The following is a 17,238-nucleotide window of genomic DNA, read 5'->3' on the forward strand; positions in this document are numbered from 1 at the left end:
TGCTCTGAACGCCAAACGGAAACACAGTAAGAAGTTTGTCTGGGGCGCTTGTCTTTTACCCAAAGACTTTCTGCCCTGGAGCCCAGGGGTTCTGCCTCTAGGTTGGGATAACAAGTGGCCCCGCGGGATCCCACCGGCTTCGCTCTGCGCCCGCGGGGTGGCCGGCCGGCGGGGTCCGCAGCGCGGCACGGGGGCGCGATGCCCGGCCTGCTGAGTTTTCGGTTTCCACTTTTCCTTTCCAGGCCTCTCCCACTTCCTTTCCCCCCGGTCCCCACGTCCGGGGGCCCGCACCTCTGCAGGGTCCCGTCCGCTCCCCCCGGAGACCCAAAGGAGGCGAATTCCTGTGGGTCCCAGGAGTGCCAGGAGTGCGCAGCGAGACGGGAAATTGCAAAAGTCCTCGCCCCTCTGCCCTCCCCCGCGGCTTTCCCGTAACTCCCGCCCCTGGGCGCGCGCCCCGCAGCTGATTCATTGCCCGGGCGCGGGGCCGGCCCTGCACGTCCACACCCGCGCTCGCCCCCGCCTCGCACCGCGGCGGCAGCCAAGCCGACGACTCAGCCCGGCTCACGGAGCCTTACCGCCCGCGGGGTGAGTACCCACCCGACCGCCCGTCCCGCTCCCCTCCGCGCGCCCCGCCTCCCTCCGTGGCTCTTCCGACGGACGGACCTGGGTGGCGTCCGGTAGAATCCGACCCCTTTGCCGGCCCTTCCCGGCTGGACGCGGCCCGGAGCTCAGCCGTTCTCCCCTGCTTGGCGCCGAGGCCCCGCGTTTGCTTTGGTTCGGGATTCGCTCTGCTCCGAGACGGTGCTTTGAGGGGTCCTCACCTGTGGCGCGCCAGCCTGGTGCGTAACACTGGAATACTAATTATTCCCAGAGCGCACGCTGCTGGGGACACCACGACGGTTCCTACCCTGCTTTTACGTTCGCCATCCCACCGCCTCTTTCGCAGGTAGTTGGGAGTTAAAATTCCCATTTGACCCACTTTTGCCTCTCTCCCAACACTCCAGAGTGAACTGCTGTCTCCAGCCTCCCCTCACGCTCCCTTAACCCCCACCTGACAGTCATTCCTCTCGCAGTCCGCGATCTCCCTCCACCCGGTCTCTGTTTACACTTGGAAGCGGGAGGCGCTCACGCGCAGGTGGAGCGGGAAATCCCGGGGAGGTGTCTGGGGTAGACGCCAAGCGAATGCAAGGAGCGCCGAGGTGTCTGGCCGGGCGGTGGGAGCCTTGCATTTGTAACTAACCCACCCCTCATCCTTTTATAGACAAACCTTTCCTAGGCAAAAAGCACGGAGGGGTTCAATAACTTGTCCAAGACCGTAGAGCTGGCCGCGGTGGCAATGACGTCGCGAAGCGCGGGGCTTTGCCCCTGACACCGAGAGCCCTTTCTTGACAGTCCTTGGCCCGCTCACGCATCCATCCGTCCTGCCTGTCCTATGGTGGGAAGCACAGTGCGCCATGCCACTGAGCAGGGACGCCTGGTAACTGACAAGCCTGAAGACTGAACAAGCTTATTCTCCAGCTCGAGAGGTCGATGTAGGCAGAGGATATGATAGAACTGAATGTAGTGTATTTCATTTGAGCTAGAAGGAGGGAAGCTCTGGGTCTTATTCTCAAGTCTAAACTGACTTTGGGACTTGGGTCAGGTTAACTTTATGGCCTCAGCCTCTGTCTCCTCCTCTGCAAAATAATAATGGTTCACACTTACTATGGGACCAGGCACTATTCTAAGTACTGTACATATGCTAGACGATTTAAGCGTCACCAGTGAGGTAGGTAGCAGTTTTCTCATTCTGATTTTATCAGTGAGAAAACTGAGACCCAGAGAAGTTAAGTAACTTGTCTGTGGTCACACAGCTAGCGCGTGACAGAGTCAGGATTTGGCTTTGGAATCTGCTTATAACCACTGTGTTGTGCCTCAAACTCTAGGACCCTTTTTAGAGTGTTTCCCACCCCACCCATGGTGCTTCATTATTGTCCTGCTTCGTCTCTCTCCTTGGCTGTTTTAAAATGCACTCAGAGACCCTTGAAGCTGAAGGGCCCCAAAGGGTCATAGTGGCCAGGGGTTCCCAAACTTAGCTGTGTCTTAGAATCATTCTTGAAGCTTTTCAAAGCGCTGGCCTCCACCTTCACCTGCCTACTCAGAATCGTCAGGGCATGCTAAGTTTGGCATCTCCCAGATAGCGTTCAGTATTGTTAGAATGCCTCCAGTGGCAGGGAGCTCACCAGCTAACGTGATTGTTGGACAGAGCTAATTCTCAGCTGTAACTTGCCTCCTTGTGGTACCTGTTCTGTCTCCTGTTGTCTCAGCAAATGTGTCTAAACCTCTAAACCTTCTGTATCAAAGGCCACCTTGAGAGGAAAGGGCTGGTCTTAGGTGTCCAACGGGGAGTGGAGCCACACTTGGGAGAACACTTACACACTGGGTCTTTGCCTTCTACCCCGTTCTTTAACCTGAAAGAGCAGAAACATCTACAGGGGTGCAGAGAGGTGTTCCAGAGTCTCTGTTGTTTCTTGTAACCCTTTGTCCTGAAAAAGGAACCAAATCAGGAAAACTATCAGGGTGTTGAAAGAGGAATCGGTGGTGCTGTGATTTGACAAGAGGAAGGTGTGTGTTTTCCTTGTGGGAGGATTTTTGGCTTGGGTGGAAGGAAAACTGAGTGTCATCTTGCTCACTTACAGGAACAGTGAGCCCTGGCTCTCTTTTCCCTGGGGGAGGAAGTCCTCCTTGATTGAAAAAAATATATGAAAGGGGGAAATATAAGACAAATAAGATTTTGTGAGAAATACCCCTCCCTCCAAGCAGGCTTCCTTGCTCTGTAAAGCACAAGTTTCTTCTCCAGCAGCTGTGTCCTTGCTTTTACAAGGTTGTCTATTTTATTTTTGTGTTTTAAAAATAATGCAAATAATAAGTGAATATATATATGAACTATATGAAATGAAATGCACTCCTACTCCCACACAGAAGAGGGTAAGTTCAGGTTGGTACCTACTATTCCAAGATTTCTTCTTTTCTATACAATTGCATAATATGTATATATACACTATGTTTTTTTTAAGATCTTTTTCTTTTTTTAAAATTGTACAATTATCTATTTATTTATTTATTTTATTTTACTTTATTTTTGGCTTTGTTGGGTCTTCATTTCTGCACACAGGCTTTCTCTAGTTGTGGCGATCGGGGGCTACTTTTTGTTGTGGTGCACGGGCTTCTCATTGCGGTGGCTACTCTTGTTGCAGAGCACAGGCTCTAGGCGCGCAGGCTTCAGTAGTTGTGGTGGGAGGGCTCAGTAGTTGTGGCTCCCGGGCTCTAGAGCTCAGGCTCAGTAGTTGTGGTGCACAGGCTTAGCTAGTCCGTGGCATGTGGGATCTTCCCGGACCAGGGCTTGAACCCGTGTCCCCTGCATTGGCAGGCAGATTCTCAACCACTGTGCCACCAGGGAAGGCCTACACTATGTTTTAATATATGTAAATGAGATCTTACTATCATTGTGCAGCTTATTTTTTCACCCCCAAGTCTTAGAGATCTAACATCTCTGTATGTACCTCTTTTGCTAATGGCTACATGTTATTCTAAAGTAATAGTGCTTATTCTTATTTCTTATTATTTTAATTAGAGACATTTATTCATCCTTTCCCTTATTGATGGACATTTGAGTTGTTTAAAATTATTCAGCATTAGCAACAGTGCTTCAGGGAAGATTGTGCATTCATCTTTGTGCTTAAGCCTGAGTATAATATCCTAGGAGAGAGATTTGTGGGTCAAAGTGTTTATCCATTTTTCAACTTGATAGATAAAACCCTTCAAATTGTGCCACTGACCCACCCCAGGTACTAATTTAAACTCAGCCCATTTCCCTCATCCTTCCTAAAACCAGGTGTTATCTCTTTTTTTTTTAATTTAAATTTTCAAATCTGGTAAATGAGTGAGATCCAATGAGGCATTTTAATTTGCATTTTGCTGATTATTGCTGCAATTTAATATTTCTATACACAATATTTGTGGATCATGTGTGTCTCCTGTCAATTACCTGTGCGTATCCTTTGCTCACTTTTCTACTGAGTTGCTTTCTCTTATTTCTATTTACTGCAGAAGCTCTACAGGTACTCAGTTTCTTAATCTTTTGTCTGTTGTAGGTGATGCAAATATTTCTTCTAGTGTAATGCTCATTTTCCAAATTTTTTTTATTATGGTAAAATACATAATATAAAATTTACCATTTTAATCATTTTAAGTATACAGGTCTATGTCATTAAGTACATTCATATTGTTGTGCAACCATCCCCACCGTCCATCTCCAGAACTCTTCATCTTGTAAAACTGAAACTGTACCCATTAGACAATAATTCCACATTCCCCCTCTTCCCAACCCCTGACAGCCATCATTCTACTTTCTGTCTCTATGCATTCAAATACTCCAGGTACCTCATATAAATGGGGGAATCATATAGTCTTTGCCTTTTTGTAACTGGCTTATTTCACTTAGCAAAATGTCCTCAAGGCTCATCCATGCTGTAGCATGTATCAGAATTTCCTTCCTTTTTAAGGCTGAATAATATTCCATTGTTTATGTATACCACATTCTGCTTATCCATTTATAATGCTTTTATTTATTTATTTTTAAAATAAATTTATTTATTTATATTTTATTTTTGGCTGCGTTGGGTCTTCGTTGTGGTGTGCGGGCTTCTCACTGCAGTGGCTTCTCTTGTTGCAGAGCACGGGCTCTAGGCGTGCAGGCTTCAGTAGTTGTGGCGCATGGGCTCAGTAGTTGTGGCACGTGGGCTCAGTAGTTGTGGCTCACGGGCTGTAGAGTGCAGGCTCAGTAGTTGTGGCACACGGGCTTAGTTGCTCCGTGGCATGTGGGATCCTCCCAGACCAGTGATCGAACCCATGTCCCCTGCATTGGCAGGTGGATTCTCAACCACTGTGCCACCAGGGAAGCCCAATGCTTTTATTTTTAACTATCTTTTGCTGCACAGAAGTTTTAAATGTTTGTGTAATCAACTCTGCAATCTCATGCTTTCTGTGCTTTGTCTAGCTTAGAAAGGTCTTTTTCACCTAAAAATTATTTTTAAGTTTTTTTCTAATACTTTTATTATTTTGTTTTTACATTTAGCTCTGCAAAATTTCAGATTTTTGTATAAGGTGAAAGGTAAAATGTAACTTAACTTTTTTCTTAAGTTTTAAGTATTGCTCCAATACTGTTTATATAATCATACAACTTTTTTCTAACTCATTTGAAATTCTATTTTTACAGTAAAATAAATTCCTATTTATATAAGGCCCTGTTTCAGGATTCTACCCTATTTCACTGATCTATTTTTGTATCTTCTTCTGCCAGTATCACCTGTGTTAAATGCTATAGCTTGATGGTATATTTTTATATCTCGGAGTATGTATTTGTGGTATTTTCCCTCAGAACGTTTTCTGAAAGTGATTCTCATACATTTTCATTTTGTATAAACTTTACAAATAACTTGTCAAGTTTAATAAAATCCTATTGGCATTTTTCTTAAGATTTTCTTGGCTTTCTAATTATCAGTAATTTTTTTATGCCTTAATGTTGATTGTCGTGTGCCCTTCACACATGCAGGAAGCAGCGTGATGTGACTGGCGAGTGACTCACATGGCTCAAGCTCTGAATTGACTGTGTCAACCTGGACAGGCTACTTTTAGCCTTTCTTAGCCTTAATTTCCCTATCTTTGTATGGGGATAATAATTGAATCTCCTTTCAGGGGGCTGTTATAAGGATTGTATTAATGAATGCATGTAAATCACTTAGCAAAGCACCTAGCAGAGGGTTAGCACCCAGTACGTGCTAGCTGGGATCATTTTCACATTTCCCTTCCTATCCTGCTGTGGGCACTGCAGTGTGCCTTGTCAGAGCAAGAACTGGTAAATCTTCTCCTTCATATATCCGTAGTGTCCTAGGAGACAAAAGTATGTAATAAATATTGAATATAGTAGTGCTTCTCAAACTTCAGTGTGTATCTGCATCACCTGGGGATGATGTTTAATTGTTTAAATGCAGATTTTTATCCCACACTTTGCAAATGTAGTCTCTCACTGATATATATATATATATATTTATTTATTTATTTATTTATTTATTTATTTTTATTTATTTATTTTTTTGCGGTATGTGGGCCTCTCACTGTTGTGGCCTCTCCCGTTGCGGAGTACAGGCTCCGGACATGCACGCTCAACGGCCATGGCTCACGGACCCAGCCGCTCCGCGGCATGTGGGATCTTCCCGGACCGGGGCACGAACCCACGTCCCCTGCATTGGCAGGCGGACTCTCAACCACTGCGCCACAAGGGAAGCCCTCTCACTGATATTTAAAATTATGCTGCTAGTGACAGTATGTCCTTTGGGGATAAATGTGATTGACATGACTTGTAAATTGCTTTCTTTTAATATTATATGCTAAAGAACTAAATTATATTTAGGCTGTTTCCTTTCTTCTTTCCTCCCTTCCTTTTCTTTTTTTTCCTTATGAAAAGAGAGTTAGTGAAAGTGCTAAATATAACAGCAAATTCTATTCTTAGATCTGAAATCACTGAGACAGTTAACTACGTGGTTTATTTAAAACTGTTGATTTATGATGAAGACAGCCACATAAAATATATCCAGTCTGAGTATGAAATGTAAGTCAGCTGATAGGAAAGCCCGAATTACAAGTGTCTTAGCAAAGAGAAAGACATAAGGAACACTTGGAAAAACATAAGACTAAATGTAAGATTAAAAAGAACTCTTGGAAAGCATGGCCTGAGGTTCTGCTGTGTGAGAACAGTGTGTGACAGCTCTTGAGAAGAGGTAAGTCAACAGGAGCTACACTCTCGTGTGAGTAAATTTCTCACACATCACATTGTCTCTTAGTCAATTCTCTCTACTCCCAGTCTTCCTAACAGGGGACTTTGAGCAAGTTAATCTCAATCTAGTGTGCCCATCTGTCTGAAGAGGATGGCAGTATATTTTTCTATCTGGGACATTGGTTACTTTCTGTTTGAAAATGCATTAGTAGAATGCCTGCATTTTCTCAGGACCTGAGAGATCACATTTTTTTTGTAGGGAAATACATGACACCCTCAGAGACGGATCCAATACCTAAAAAATATCAACCTTTTTTCAGGTCTGTTTAACAGCTATGGGCTGGATTTGAATCACAAAACACTTTTGACTAGTTTACCCCTGTTGGGATATATGTGTGGAAATAATGGAATTGCCAGTACTTGCACAAGACTGAACCCAATATTTGTAAAACACACATACGCACACATACACACATGCACACACATGTTTTAAAGAATGCTTTATGTTGCAGAATTACATAACTTGAGAGATCTGTAATTTCTCTCATCCTACTTCTCTTCCCCCACACAAGCTCTAAATTTATAACTCTTAGTAGTTGGGTGTGTCTTTTGGGGCCAGTTTGGATCCTTCAAGTAGAAGACAGCAAGGCAGAAATAGATGTGCAGGAGATCTTTTGGGAAAGCATTGTGAAGTATAAAGGGAAAAGGGAGCAGGAATAGGCAGAGAGCACCTCCAAACCCACAGCAGGTCTGAGCCCTGTGAAAGGGGATAGGGAAGAAGAAAGATCGGCAAGGAAGAGCTTCCAGCTGCAGTGCAGCTCTGAGAAAGTTCCAGCCAGTGATGGGGAGGCTTTGATCAAAGGTTGTCTATTAGAGGAGCCCCGTGTCGGGTGGAGAAGACTTGGTTTGATATTTGATGGGAGCAGCCAGGGGGGACTGTGGACTTGGGTGTGAACATGCAGTGGATCCAAAGGTGTGGCAATGGAGGCTGTCAGGAAGCTATGCAGTAGGTTCCTGCGAAGGGAGCTCTGAGTGGCATAGCTATACGGTTGCCATACTTCTCTTCTAGAGGTGGTTTTCTGCACACGCTCTTCTGAAACTTGCTTTTTCTTTCAATATTTTTTGGACATTCTTCCATGTCAACACATGATTCTAGCTCATCCTTTTTAACAGCTTGATAATATTCTTTCGTAGAAATGCACCATAATTAAATTTTCTACTTTCTTTGGATGGATATTTAGATTGTTTTAATTTTTTTCCTCAATAAAAACAATGTTACAATGAACAGAGGACAAAATCCCAGAAATAGTATTTCTGCCTCAAAGATAATGCATACTAAAATTTTAATAGATATTGCCAAATTGACCTTGTTAAAGTTGTGCTTTTTGACCATCGGTGAGTAGCAATGCCTACTTTTTCAAACTCTTACCCGTGCTAGGTATTAAGACCTTTTTAAGCTTTGCCAATTGGACACCACACAGACACACACAGAGATATACACAGCTACTGCTTTAATTTGTGTGTATTTAATTATTAGTGATAGTGTCCAGTTTTTCTTTTTTCTCTTTTTGGTTATTGATATTTCTTTCTTTTCTGTGAATTACATAATCATGTCATTTGCCAGTTTTTCTATAGAGTTTCTTGTCTTTTTCTTATTGATTTCTAAGATCTCTATATATATTAGGGATAGTAACCTTTTGACATAAGTATTGAAACTGTTGTTCCCAGTTTGGTTTTGGACCTATTATATTACCAAAAATTTTCAATATTCATTTGATTGGTATAGCAGTCTTTACCATTTTTTGCTTCTGGTTTCGTATCATGCTTGGACAGATTATACAAATATTCACCTATGTTTTATTCTAGTAATCTTTTTCTTCCATTTTTACTGAGATATAATTGACATACAACACTGTATAAGTTTCGGGTGTACACATAATGATTTAACTTACATACATCATGAAGTGATGATTACAGTAAGTTTAGTGAACATCCATCATCTCATATAAATACATAATTAAAGAAATAGAGAAAATATCTTCCTTGTGATGAAAACTCTTAGGATTTACTCTCTTAATAACTCTCATATGTAACGTACATCACCATTAATTAACTTTATCATGCTGCACATTACATCCCTCATATTTATTTGTCTCAGAACTAGAAGTTTGTACCTTTTGCCTGCCTTCCTCCAATTCCCCCTCCCCCTACTCCCTGCCTCTGGTAGCTACAAATCTGATCTCTTTTTCTAATAGTTTGTTTTTGAAGTGTAATAGACCTACAACATTATGTTAGTTCCTAATACACAACATGGTGATTCAGTATTTCTACACATTTCCAATGATCGCCATAAGTCTAGTCATCTGTCACCATACAAAGATATTACATAGTTATTGACTATATTCCCCACACTGTACATTTCATACCTGTGACTCATTTATTTTGTAATTGAAAGTTTATATACCTTAATCTCCCTCCCCTATTTCTCTCCTCCCCCCAACCCCGCCCCTCTGGCAACCACCTATTTGTTCTCTCTATCTACAACTTTGTTTCTGTTTAGTTATATTTGTTCATTTATTATAGTTTTTAGATTCCACATTATAGGTGAAATTACGTGGTATTTGTCTTTCTCTCTCTGACTTATTTCACTTATCATAATAACCTTTAGGTCCATTCATGTTGTTGCAAATGCCAAGATTGAATTCTTTTTTATGGCTAAGTAATATTCCATTGTGTACATATGCCACATCTTCTTTATCCATTTATCTTTTGATGGGCACATGGGTTGCTTCCATATCTTGACTATTGTAAATAATGCTGCAATGAACGTAGGGGTGCATACATCTTTTAAAATTAGTGTTTTCATTTGTTTCAGATAAATACCCAGAAGTGGAATTACTGGATCATATGGAGTTCTATTTTTAATTTTTTGAGGAACCTCCAAACTGTTTTCCATAGTGGCTGCACCAATTTACATTCCCATCAACAATGCAAGAGGGTTCCCTTTTCTTCACATCCTTGTCAGCATTTGCTATTTGTTGTATTTTGATGGTAGCCATTCTGACAGGTGTGAGGTGATAACTCACTGTGGTTTTGGTTTGCATTTCCCCGATAATTAGTGATGTTGAGCATCTTTTCATGTGCCTGTTGGCCATCCGTATGTCTTCTTTGGAAAAATGTCTGTTCAGGCCCTCTGACCATTTTTTAATTGGGTTGTTTGTTTTTTTGATGTTGAGTTTTATGAGTTCTCTGTTTATTCTAGTAAAGCTAATGGTCTTGCATTTACATCTTTGTTCATCTGGATTTTATTTTGTTGAAGGAAATGAAGCAGTAGCAATAATGATCAAATTAACATTAATTGGATTTACTGTGTGTATGTTCTCATAATCTTATTTGATCCTCATGGCAATCCTATGAGGTAGGTTATTTATTCTCATTTTACAGAAAAGAAAATCGAAGCCTAGATGGTTTAAGTAACTTGTCTATAGTCATATAGTTATTAAGTGCCAGGGGGGGATTAGACCCTAAGTAGTCTTATGTCAGAGCAGCTGTACATAACTGTTACAGCTTCCTTTTCCCATACGTGTCTGGGTTGGTACATTGTTCCAGTACCATTTGGGTGAATAATGTATCTTTTCTCAAATGAAGTATCACCTTTAGCATTTACTAAATGCCTACATATTCTTTGGGTCCAGAATATTCCTTGGATCCAGGTTTTCCAGTTCTTTCTTTGACTTCACATACAACTTAGAGACTCAACTTTACTCCTATCTGGAATCACAGATTCCAAGAATCATTAACTAAACATTGCTGAAAAAAAGAAGATGAGCTGTGAGTCAATTCAGTCTCATAAATCAGGATTGACCTTACAAAACTAGTAGAAACACTTAAGTGGGTAGGTTTAGAGGGCGGGCAAGAAGTGCTTGAACCTTGCGCCTGCCTCCGAGTGATGGATACTTAAGGAGGAAGGGGTGGTGGAATTGGGGTGAAACCTTGTGGGTAATCAATCCTATGCTGTAACGGTGGAGGCCCTTTCAAAGGGGCTCCGAAAGACAAATGGCAGGGCTCTTAAAAAAAAAAAAGAACAGAACCTGGAAGATGTGGGCATCCTCCATGAAGTGGCATGCAACTCTTTGTACTGCCACATAGAGCTCTTTCGCAAGGTACACACACGGATCCCGTGTCCTACTTGAACAGCTTCTTCTTTAAAATAGTATTTGCATATGGCATCATTGGGGCACCCAGCCAATTTTGAAGAGTTTGGAAACACACTCATGTTCTTGGGAAGCAAGTGATCGATTAAGCTGCTTCCCATGGGGATTATTTGCGGTGGGGAAACTTCTCAGGAATAACTATTTCAGTAATGACAGAACAAGAAGTACTGGTGAAGAGGGGCAGATTTTTCAAAAGCTGTGTTTTCATTACACATGTAGTTTTTATTACACATGTAGTAGATATTTGAATATCCCTCAAGTGTAGTATTACACATGAGGGATATTCAAAGGCATCTTCTTTTTGCAGAGACAAGATTTGAATGAGAAGTTCTACGAAAGGAGTGGGTAATTTTTCTTTCCTTTCCTCCCTTTTTCCTCCAGAGAAGGAATGTCAGTGAAAGACTATGAATTCGGCAACATTTGGCAACAGAAAATGTAGAAGGGCCTGAAAAAGAATCTATTTTAATTAAAATAAAATTGAGGGCTTCCCTGGTGGCGCAGTGGTTGAGAGTCCGCCTGCCGATGCGGGGGACACGGGTTCGTGCCCCGGTCCGGGAAGATCCCACATGCCGCGGAGCGGCTGGGCCCGTGAGCCATGGCCGCTGAGCCTGCGCGTCCGGAGCCTGTGCTCCGCAACGGGAGAGGCCACAGTGAGAGGCCCGGGTACCGCCAAGATAAATAAATAAATAAAAAAAAAATAAAATTGAAAGCAAGGAAGAGAGAATGCAAGAAAATTGGTACAAGTTTTTGTTCGTTTACTGGATATTGACTGGGTAGCAACTGCGTTCTGGTACTGTGACAGACGTGGGGAGTAAGATGTATACCTGTCCTCAAGCAGCTCATAGCTTGGGTAGGAAAAATGGAGATCTGAAAAATAAAAATCAAGAACAGATTTTGTCTGGATTTGTTAATCCCATAATCCTAATAACAGATACAAACTACTATATATAAAATAGATAAGCAACAAGGAATTACTGTGTAGCATAGGGAACTATATTCAATATCTTGTAATAACCTATAATAGAAAATAATCTCTCTCTATATATATACACACACACACACACATAAACTTACTGTATGCCTGAAACTAACACAATATTGTAAATCAACTGTACTTCTTCTTTTCTTTTTGGCCGCACTGTGCACCTTGTGGGAATCTTAGTTTGCCGACCAGGGATTGAACCTGTGCCCCGGCAGTGAGAGTGCTGAGTCCTAACCACTGGACCGCCAGGGAATTCCCTCAACTATACCTCAATTTTAAAACACTGGGGGAAATTTTTTTTAAAAAGAGAGAGAACAGATTTGGGAAAGGACCATGTCATGCGGATGGGGCAGGAAAGTATTTTTCCTGTCTGAATTCTGCCACTTCGTACTTCCCAGACTTCCTTTTCTTACTGGAAAGTGGACGTGGCAATGCGCCTTGCTCATGGTCGTGGAGAGAGAAAGCTGTTGAATGAACGGGAGAGCTGGGTAGCCTCTCTCGGGTCAGAAGCAGAGCTTCGGAGGAAAAACCAAACCCTGCCTGGTGCACCCTGAGCGCCTGTAGGGGAACGTGCCAAGCAGCCGCCTGATGCTGAGGGACTCACCAGCCCTCATTCTTGAGGTGATGGGGGAAAGCCTGGCCTCATCTTGGATTTTCATTTTGATCTGCATAAGGGGGAGTACTGTAGGGTGTAGAGCACCCCAGAGCTATGTGCTCGGACCTCTTTCTCTTTTCTGTCGGTACGCCCTCTTGGAGATCTTTCAGTCCTATGGCTTTAATACTATTTGTATGCACCAAGCATGCCTGGAGTTATACCCCCAGCCACGACCCCTCCCATGGCCCCTCCACATGATGTATCCAGCTAGCTACTTGACATCTCCACTTGGATATCAAGTGAGCATTTCAGATTGAGATGTCGCAGGTTGGGTCCTTGATACAGCCCACTAAATCATTCTTCTGCTTCTCCATGAATGGTGATTCCACTTTCCCAGGGACTCAGGCCAAAATTCTTGGAGCCATCCACGATGTCTCACTTTGTCACCACCCCGCACACCCTGCCAGCTCTATCTTTAAAATCTCTCCCATTTCATCACCGTTCCCATGGCCACTGCTGTGCCCCCCGCCGGGTCTAAGCCAGCATCAGTCTCCCCTGGACCATGGCCGTGACCTCCACCTGCACTCCCTCATGCTACTCTTGCCCCCTTCAATGTCTTCAATACGGGGTCCTTCCTGTACAACATAAGGTAGACCGTGTTACTCCTTTGTTTAAAACTACCCAGTGGCTCCCATCTCAGAGTAGAAGCCGACGTCTCTAAAGCATTTTCCCTGTCTGCTCTGCCTCGCCGCATGCCCTGTGATGGCCCCGGTCGCTCACCTCCTCGCCCGTGCCAACACCCGGCTCCGTGTTGTTCCTTGACTATATGCCCAGCGCTCTGCCACCTCAGGATCTCTGCACAGGTCACTCCCTCACCTCCAGGCTTTTCACTCTGTTACCGGGGGTCTCACAGGGAAATAGCTGATGCACTCAGCGTCCGATAACTCGAGGAGGATTGACGTCGGAGGCGTGGAGGGGAACCACGTGGGCTGTGTAGCAGTCACCTGGGGCTTGGAAGAAGCTGGCCCAGAGCCCTTGGTGTCTGTGTTTTTCCAGCAGCATCAGGCTCTGTGCCTACAGGAAATCTATTCATAGGGCTTTTCCCAAAGTGGGTTCCACAGGGGTCTCTGGGAGGTTCTCCCATCTGCTGACTCTTGTTCTGCAGGTTTTGATGAACTGTTTTGATTTTAGGATTTCAGACAAGGCTAGGACTCGTAGTCCTTCTGCAAAAGGTCCTGAGGTGGTCTGGAATCTGAAGTGTCGGGATGGTGGCTGCCCGGTCACAACACTGGAAATAAGCACTTTGCTCTGTGCAGGCAGTGACCACTGGGTCACGGCTACCACCTGTCCAGCATGTGTAAAACCACGCCCATCAGAACCGATGAAGGGAGAACCAGGAAATCTAAGTGGCTGCTGGAATGAAGGTCCTCAGCTTCACAACCTGCCTTGTGTGAGATGGTGGGAAAGGGCAGGGCTTCAGACAGGATTGTCCTGGTGATTCTCAAAGACTGTCCTGAGATACTCAGACCTTAGAAGTACCTCCCTTGTAAATACTCTTATCTTTCAGTTTTGTTATATGACAACTTGTATTCTTTAGTTTCTAGTTACCTTTAATTGGTAGGCGGCCTCTAACTTCTAGTTTTAAGTTTCTCTGCCCCACGACTTGTTTAATTTTTGTGACATGTAAAATATTTGATTTACTAAAACTCCGCCTTTTTACAAACATCTTAAATAGCCCTTTCGTGCAGAGGACACAAGGCAGCGTGCATCTCACCCCCGGAATCACCTGCTTTTTTTTTTTTAATCGGGGTATAGTTGTTTTACAATGTTGTGTTAGTTTCTACTATACAGCGAAGTGAATCGGCCATATGTACACATATATCCCCTCTTTTTTGGATTTCCTGGAATCACCTGCTTTTGAATTGCAGGGATGAGCTCTCCTCATGGTGGTGGCTCCTGTGTTCCTCGGGTGACGTAAGTGCCAGGAGGATGGGACCCTGTGCCGTAGACCAGGATTGGATGGATATTTGAATGAACAGTGAGTGTCAGACACTTCACTGTGCCATTTTCCTTTGCCTCCCCTTTGGTTCTCAGCAGAAGATCTTTTCTCTTGAGTCAGTTTTCCCCCCGCTTTGATATGCAATTGTAATAGGAACCTATCTGAAGTTGCCAGTAGAGACTTCAGTGCGGTATGGTTGACCTGTTGCCAAAAATTGAAGTAGTAGAAAGCAGTGCTTAAGGAATCAGGAAGTAAAGCTGTCACTTGAAGACTTGTGCTCCTACGTAAGCAGGTTTGATCACCGCAAAGTAATTGAATGGTTTGGTTTACCCTCTTCCTGTCTTCACTGTCGTCCCCATTTCTTGTAAAATGCCATTTAAAGGAAATAAATGGAGGGTGTGGGCAGTGAAAATGAATGATCTGGTTCATGGAATTTTGAGCTTTTGATGATGCCCAAGGGGACTAGATGGGGGCAAAAGATGACTTTGAATTTTTCTTTGCTTCTCTCCATGATAAGTCAGAGTTTGAAGTAGAAAAGTGAAATTCAGTACTTCCCCTGACTAAACGTTTCTTATGAAATGAACATATTAGCCTCCTTGAGGCCATCCAGGCTTATTCTGTGTGCCCTCGGATTGTCCAATGGTCTGAGGACCTGATGAGTCAGTGAAGCTCTTTGACCTGTAGTTCACAACCCTATTCTAAGACAAGGAAAACCGGAAATTATCTTGAACAATGAAACTCTGCCTGTCTTCGTCGGTGCCAAGTGCTCATTTCTCTCAGGTGACATTTTAAGGAGGGAGACAGGGCAGAGTGGCGATGACTCCCCCATGAGGAATTCATTCAAGTGTAGCTCTTCTGAGACTGTGACCGTTTTTTTAATATTTGACTTTTGTTTCTCTGCTTTATCTTTCTTCACCAACCTTTGCTGGGTTTGAAGACATTGGTGGATCGTTATCTATTGCCACAGACTCAGCGGCACATCTGGGAACAGCTGCTCTGGGCTGGGGCGTGGCCGGCCGCTGGCTGGCCGAGGCTGGCCCTTGCTGGAGCCACTCAGGGGCTCCGCTCTGCCTCAGGTTTCTTGTCCTCCTGGGTCTAACAGAATAGCCCAGAAATGCTCTTTTCATGCCAAAGGTGGAAACACAAAAGAGCAAGCAGAAATACATAAAGTCTCTTGAGGCCTAGGCTCCAAGCGGGCATACCGTCACTTCTGCCTCATTTACGGGCCAAAGCAAGTCAGATGGAGCAGGGAGATTGCCTCACTGTGGGGCGAGGGGGGACTCCAAATTCACAGTGACGGGGGTATGGACGTGAGGGGGAGAGAAGAGCGGGAACCTTAATGCCATCGTCTTCCGCAGTTGGTTCAAAGAAACTTGCTCACAGCTAAAATTAAATAAAATTTCCCTTCTTTGCAATTTATCTTTTTCAGAAAACCAGAACCTATGGCTCTCTTTGCAGTTTTTCAGACAACATTCCTCTTGGCATTGCTGTCCTTGAGAACTTACGAAAGTGAAGGTAAGAAGTGGAAAGAACAGTAAAAAAAAAAAAAAAATCACCTAGGGGAAAAAAAACAAGGTGACAGGTACTTTGGAGAAAAATCAACAGGTCATTTTTCTTTGAAAATTACTTGAAATTGGTAAGTAGCAGTGATTACCTTAGTCATGAGTTTCCTCATCTTGACGGCTCATTTTAGTAAGCTATACCTTAACCTTGATTTCCCGGTCAGTGGAGTAAACTATGCCTTAACCTTGATTTCCCGGTCAGTGGAGTAAGCTATACCTTAACCTTGATTTCCTGGTCAGTGGAGTAAGCTATACCTTAACCTTGATTTCCCGGTCAATGGAGTAAGCTATACCTTAACCTTCATTTCCCGGTCAATGGAGTAAGCTATACCTTAACCTTCATTTCCCGGTCAATGGTAACTTGTCAGTGAATCTAATCCCAGAGAATGTCATGATCAATATATGGTCCATGGCCATTGCCAGAGGAGTTCCTTCTAAACTTGCTGGGTAGAGATGGGTTATGTGTCCAGTGTCGGCTGCAAGGTTAGAGCAAGTTGGGCTGTGCCACAACTGCGTTCGTTGAGAGGCTGTTACCTGCAAGATAATATGCTAAGTGCTGAAATGCTGTTTATGGGTAAAGAAATGTATTTGTCTCTTAGCTACTCGCACAGCTAAGGTATTTGGCCATAAATCAACTTTGTAAATAAAGTCAGTAAGAATTCAACACCATTAAAATGTTTATGTGTATTTTATCACTTTGAGCCAGTTTGAAGACAGATTCAAACTTGAGAGAGTTTCTATGGGTTTATAAAGTTTGTGTTGCCTTTACCTGTATTTTATAAAGCTTTACCTTTTCCTCTTTCTGCATTTATTCTTTGCTGTATACTCCCTTTGTAACAGAGGGTACAGGCATATGCTCTTAGTAATTACTCACACAATTCCTGTCCGTGGATTCATGAAAATGATGTTTGCAAGAAATGTCCATAGAAGTTATCCATTTCCCTTGAAACTCTGTGATAAGCTATTTGGAAATAAAAGGAAAATTTTGTTCTGATAAGAGCTCAATTCTCCGTCTGATATTCTTGAGGTCTGGGTTTAGTTTTTTATGAGGTTCAGGGCACATGAGAAGGTG

The 17,238-nt window shown here is 43.4% G+C and overlaps 1 protein-coding gene across 5 annotated transcripts in view; it reads left to right on the forward strand.

Moving 5' to 3' along the window:
• The first annotated feature begins 277 nt into the window (after positions 1-277).
• Positions 278-17,238, forward strand: part of OSMR (oncostatin M receptor) — a 57,473-nt gene continuing 40,512 nt past the window's right edge. Inside the window, exons 1-2 of one of the 5 annotated variants that reach the window (XR_009539992.1) lie at positions 278-585; positions 16,034-16,119. Coding sequence is in view for 4 of the 5 variants with exons in the window: in XM_060146984.1 (XP_060002967.1) it covers positions 16,047-16,119 (73 nt within the window). In the remaining variant the exon portion in view is untranslated. The remainder of the gene's footprint in view (positions 586-16,033; positions 16,120-17,238) is intronic. The other 4 variants (XM_060146984.1, XM_060146982.1, XM_060146985.1 and 1 more) reach the window with 4 other exon arrangements.

This window comes from Lagenorhynchus albirostris, chromosome 3 (genome assembly GCF_949774975.1).
Source record: "Lagenorhynchus albirostris chromosome 3, mLagAlb1.1, whole genome shotgun sequence".
NCBI lineage: Eukaryota > Metazoa > Chordata > Mammalia > Artiodactyla > Delphinidae > Lagenorhynchus > Lagenorhynchus albirostris.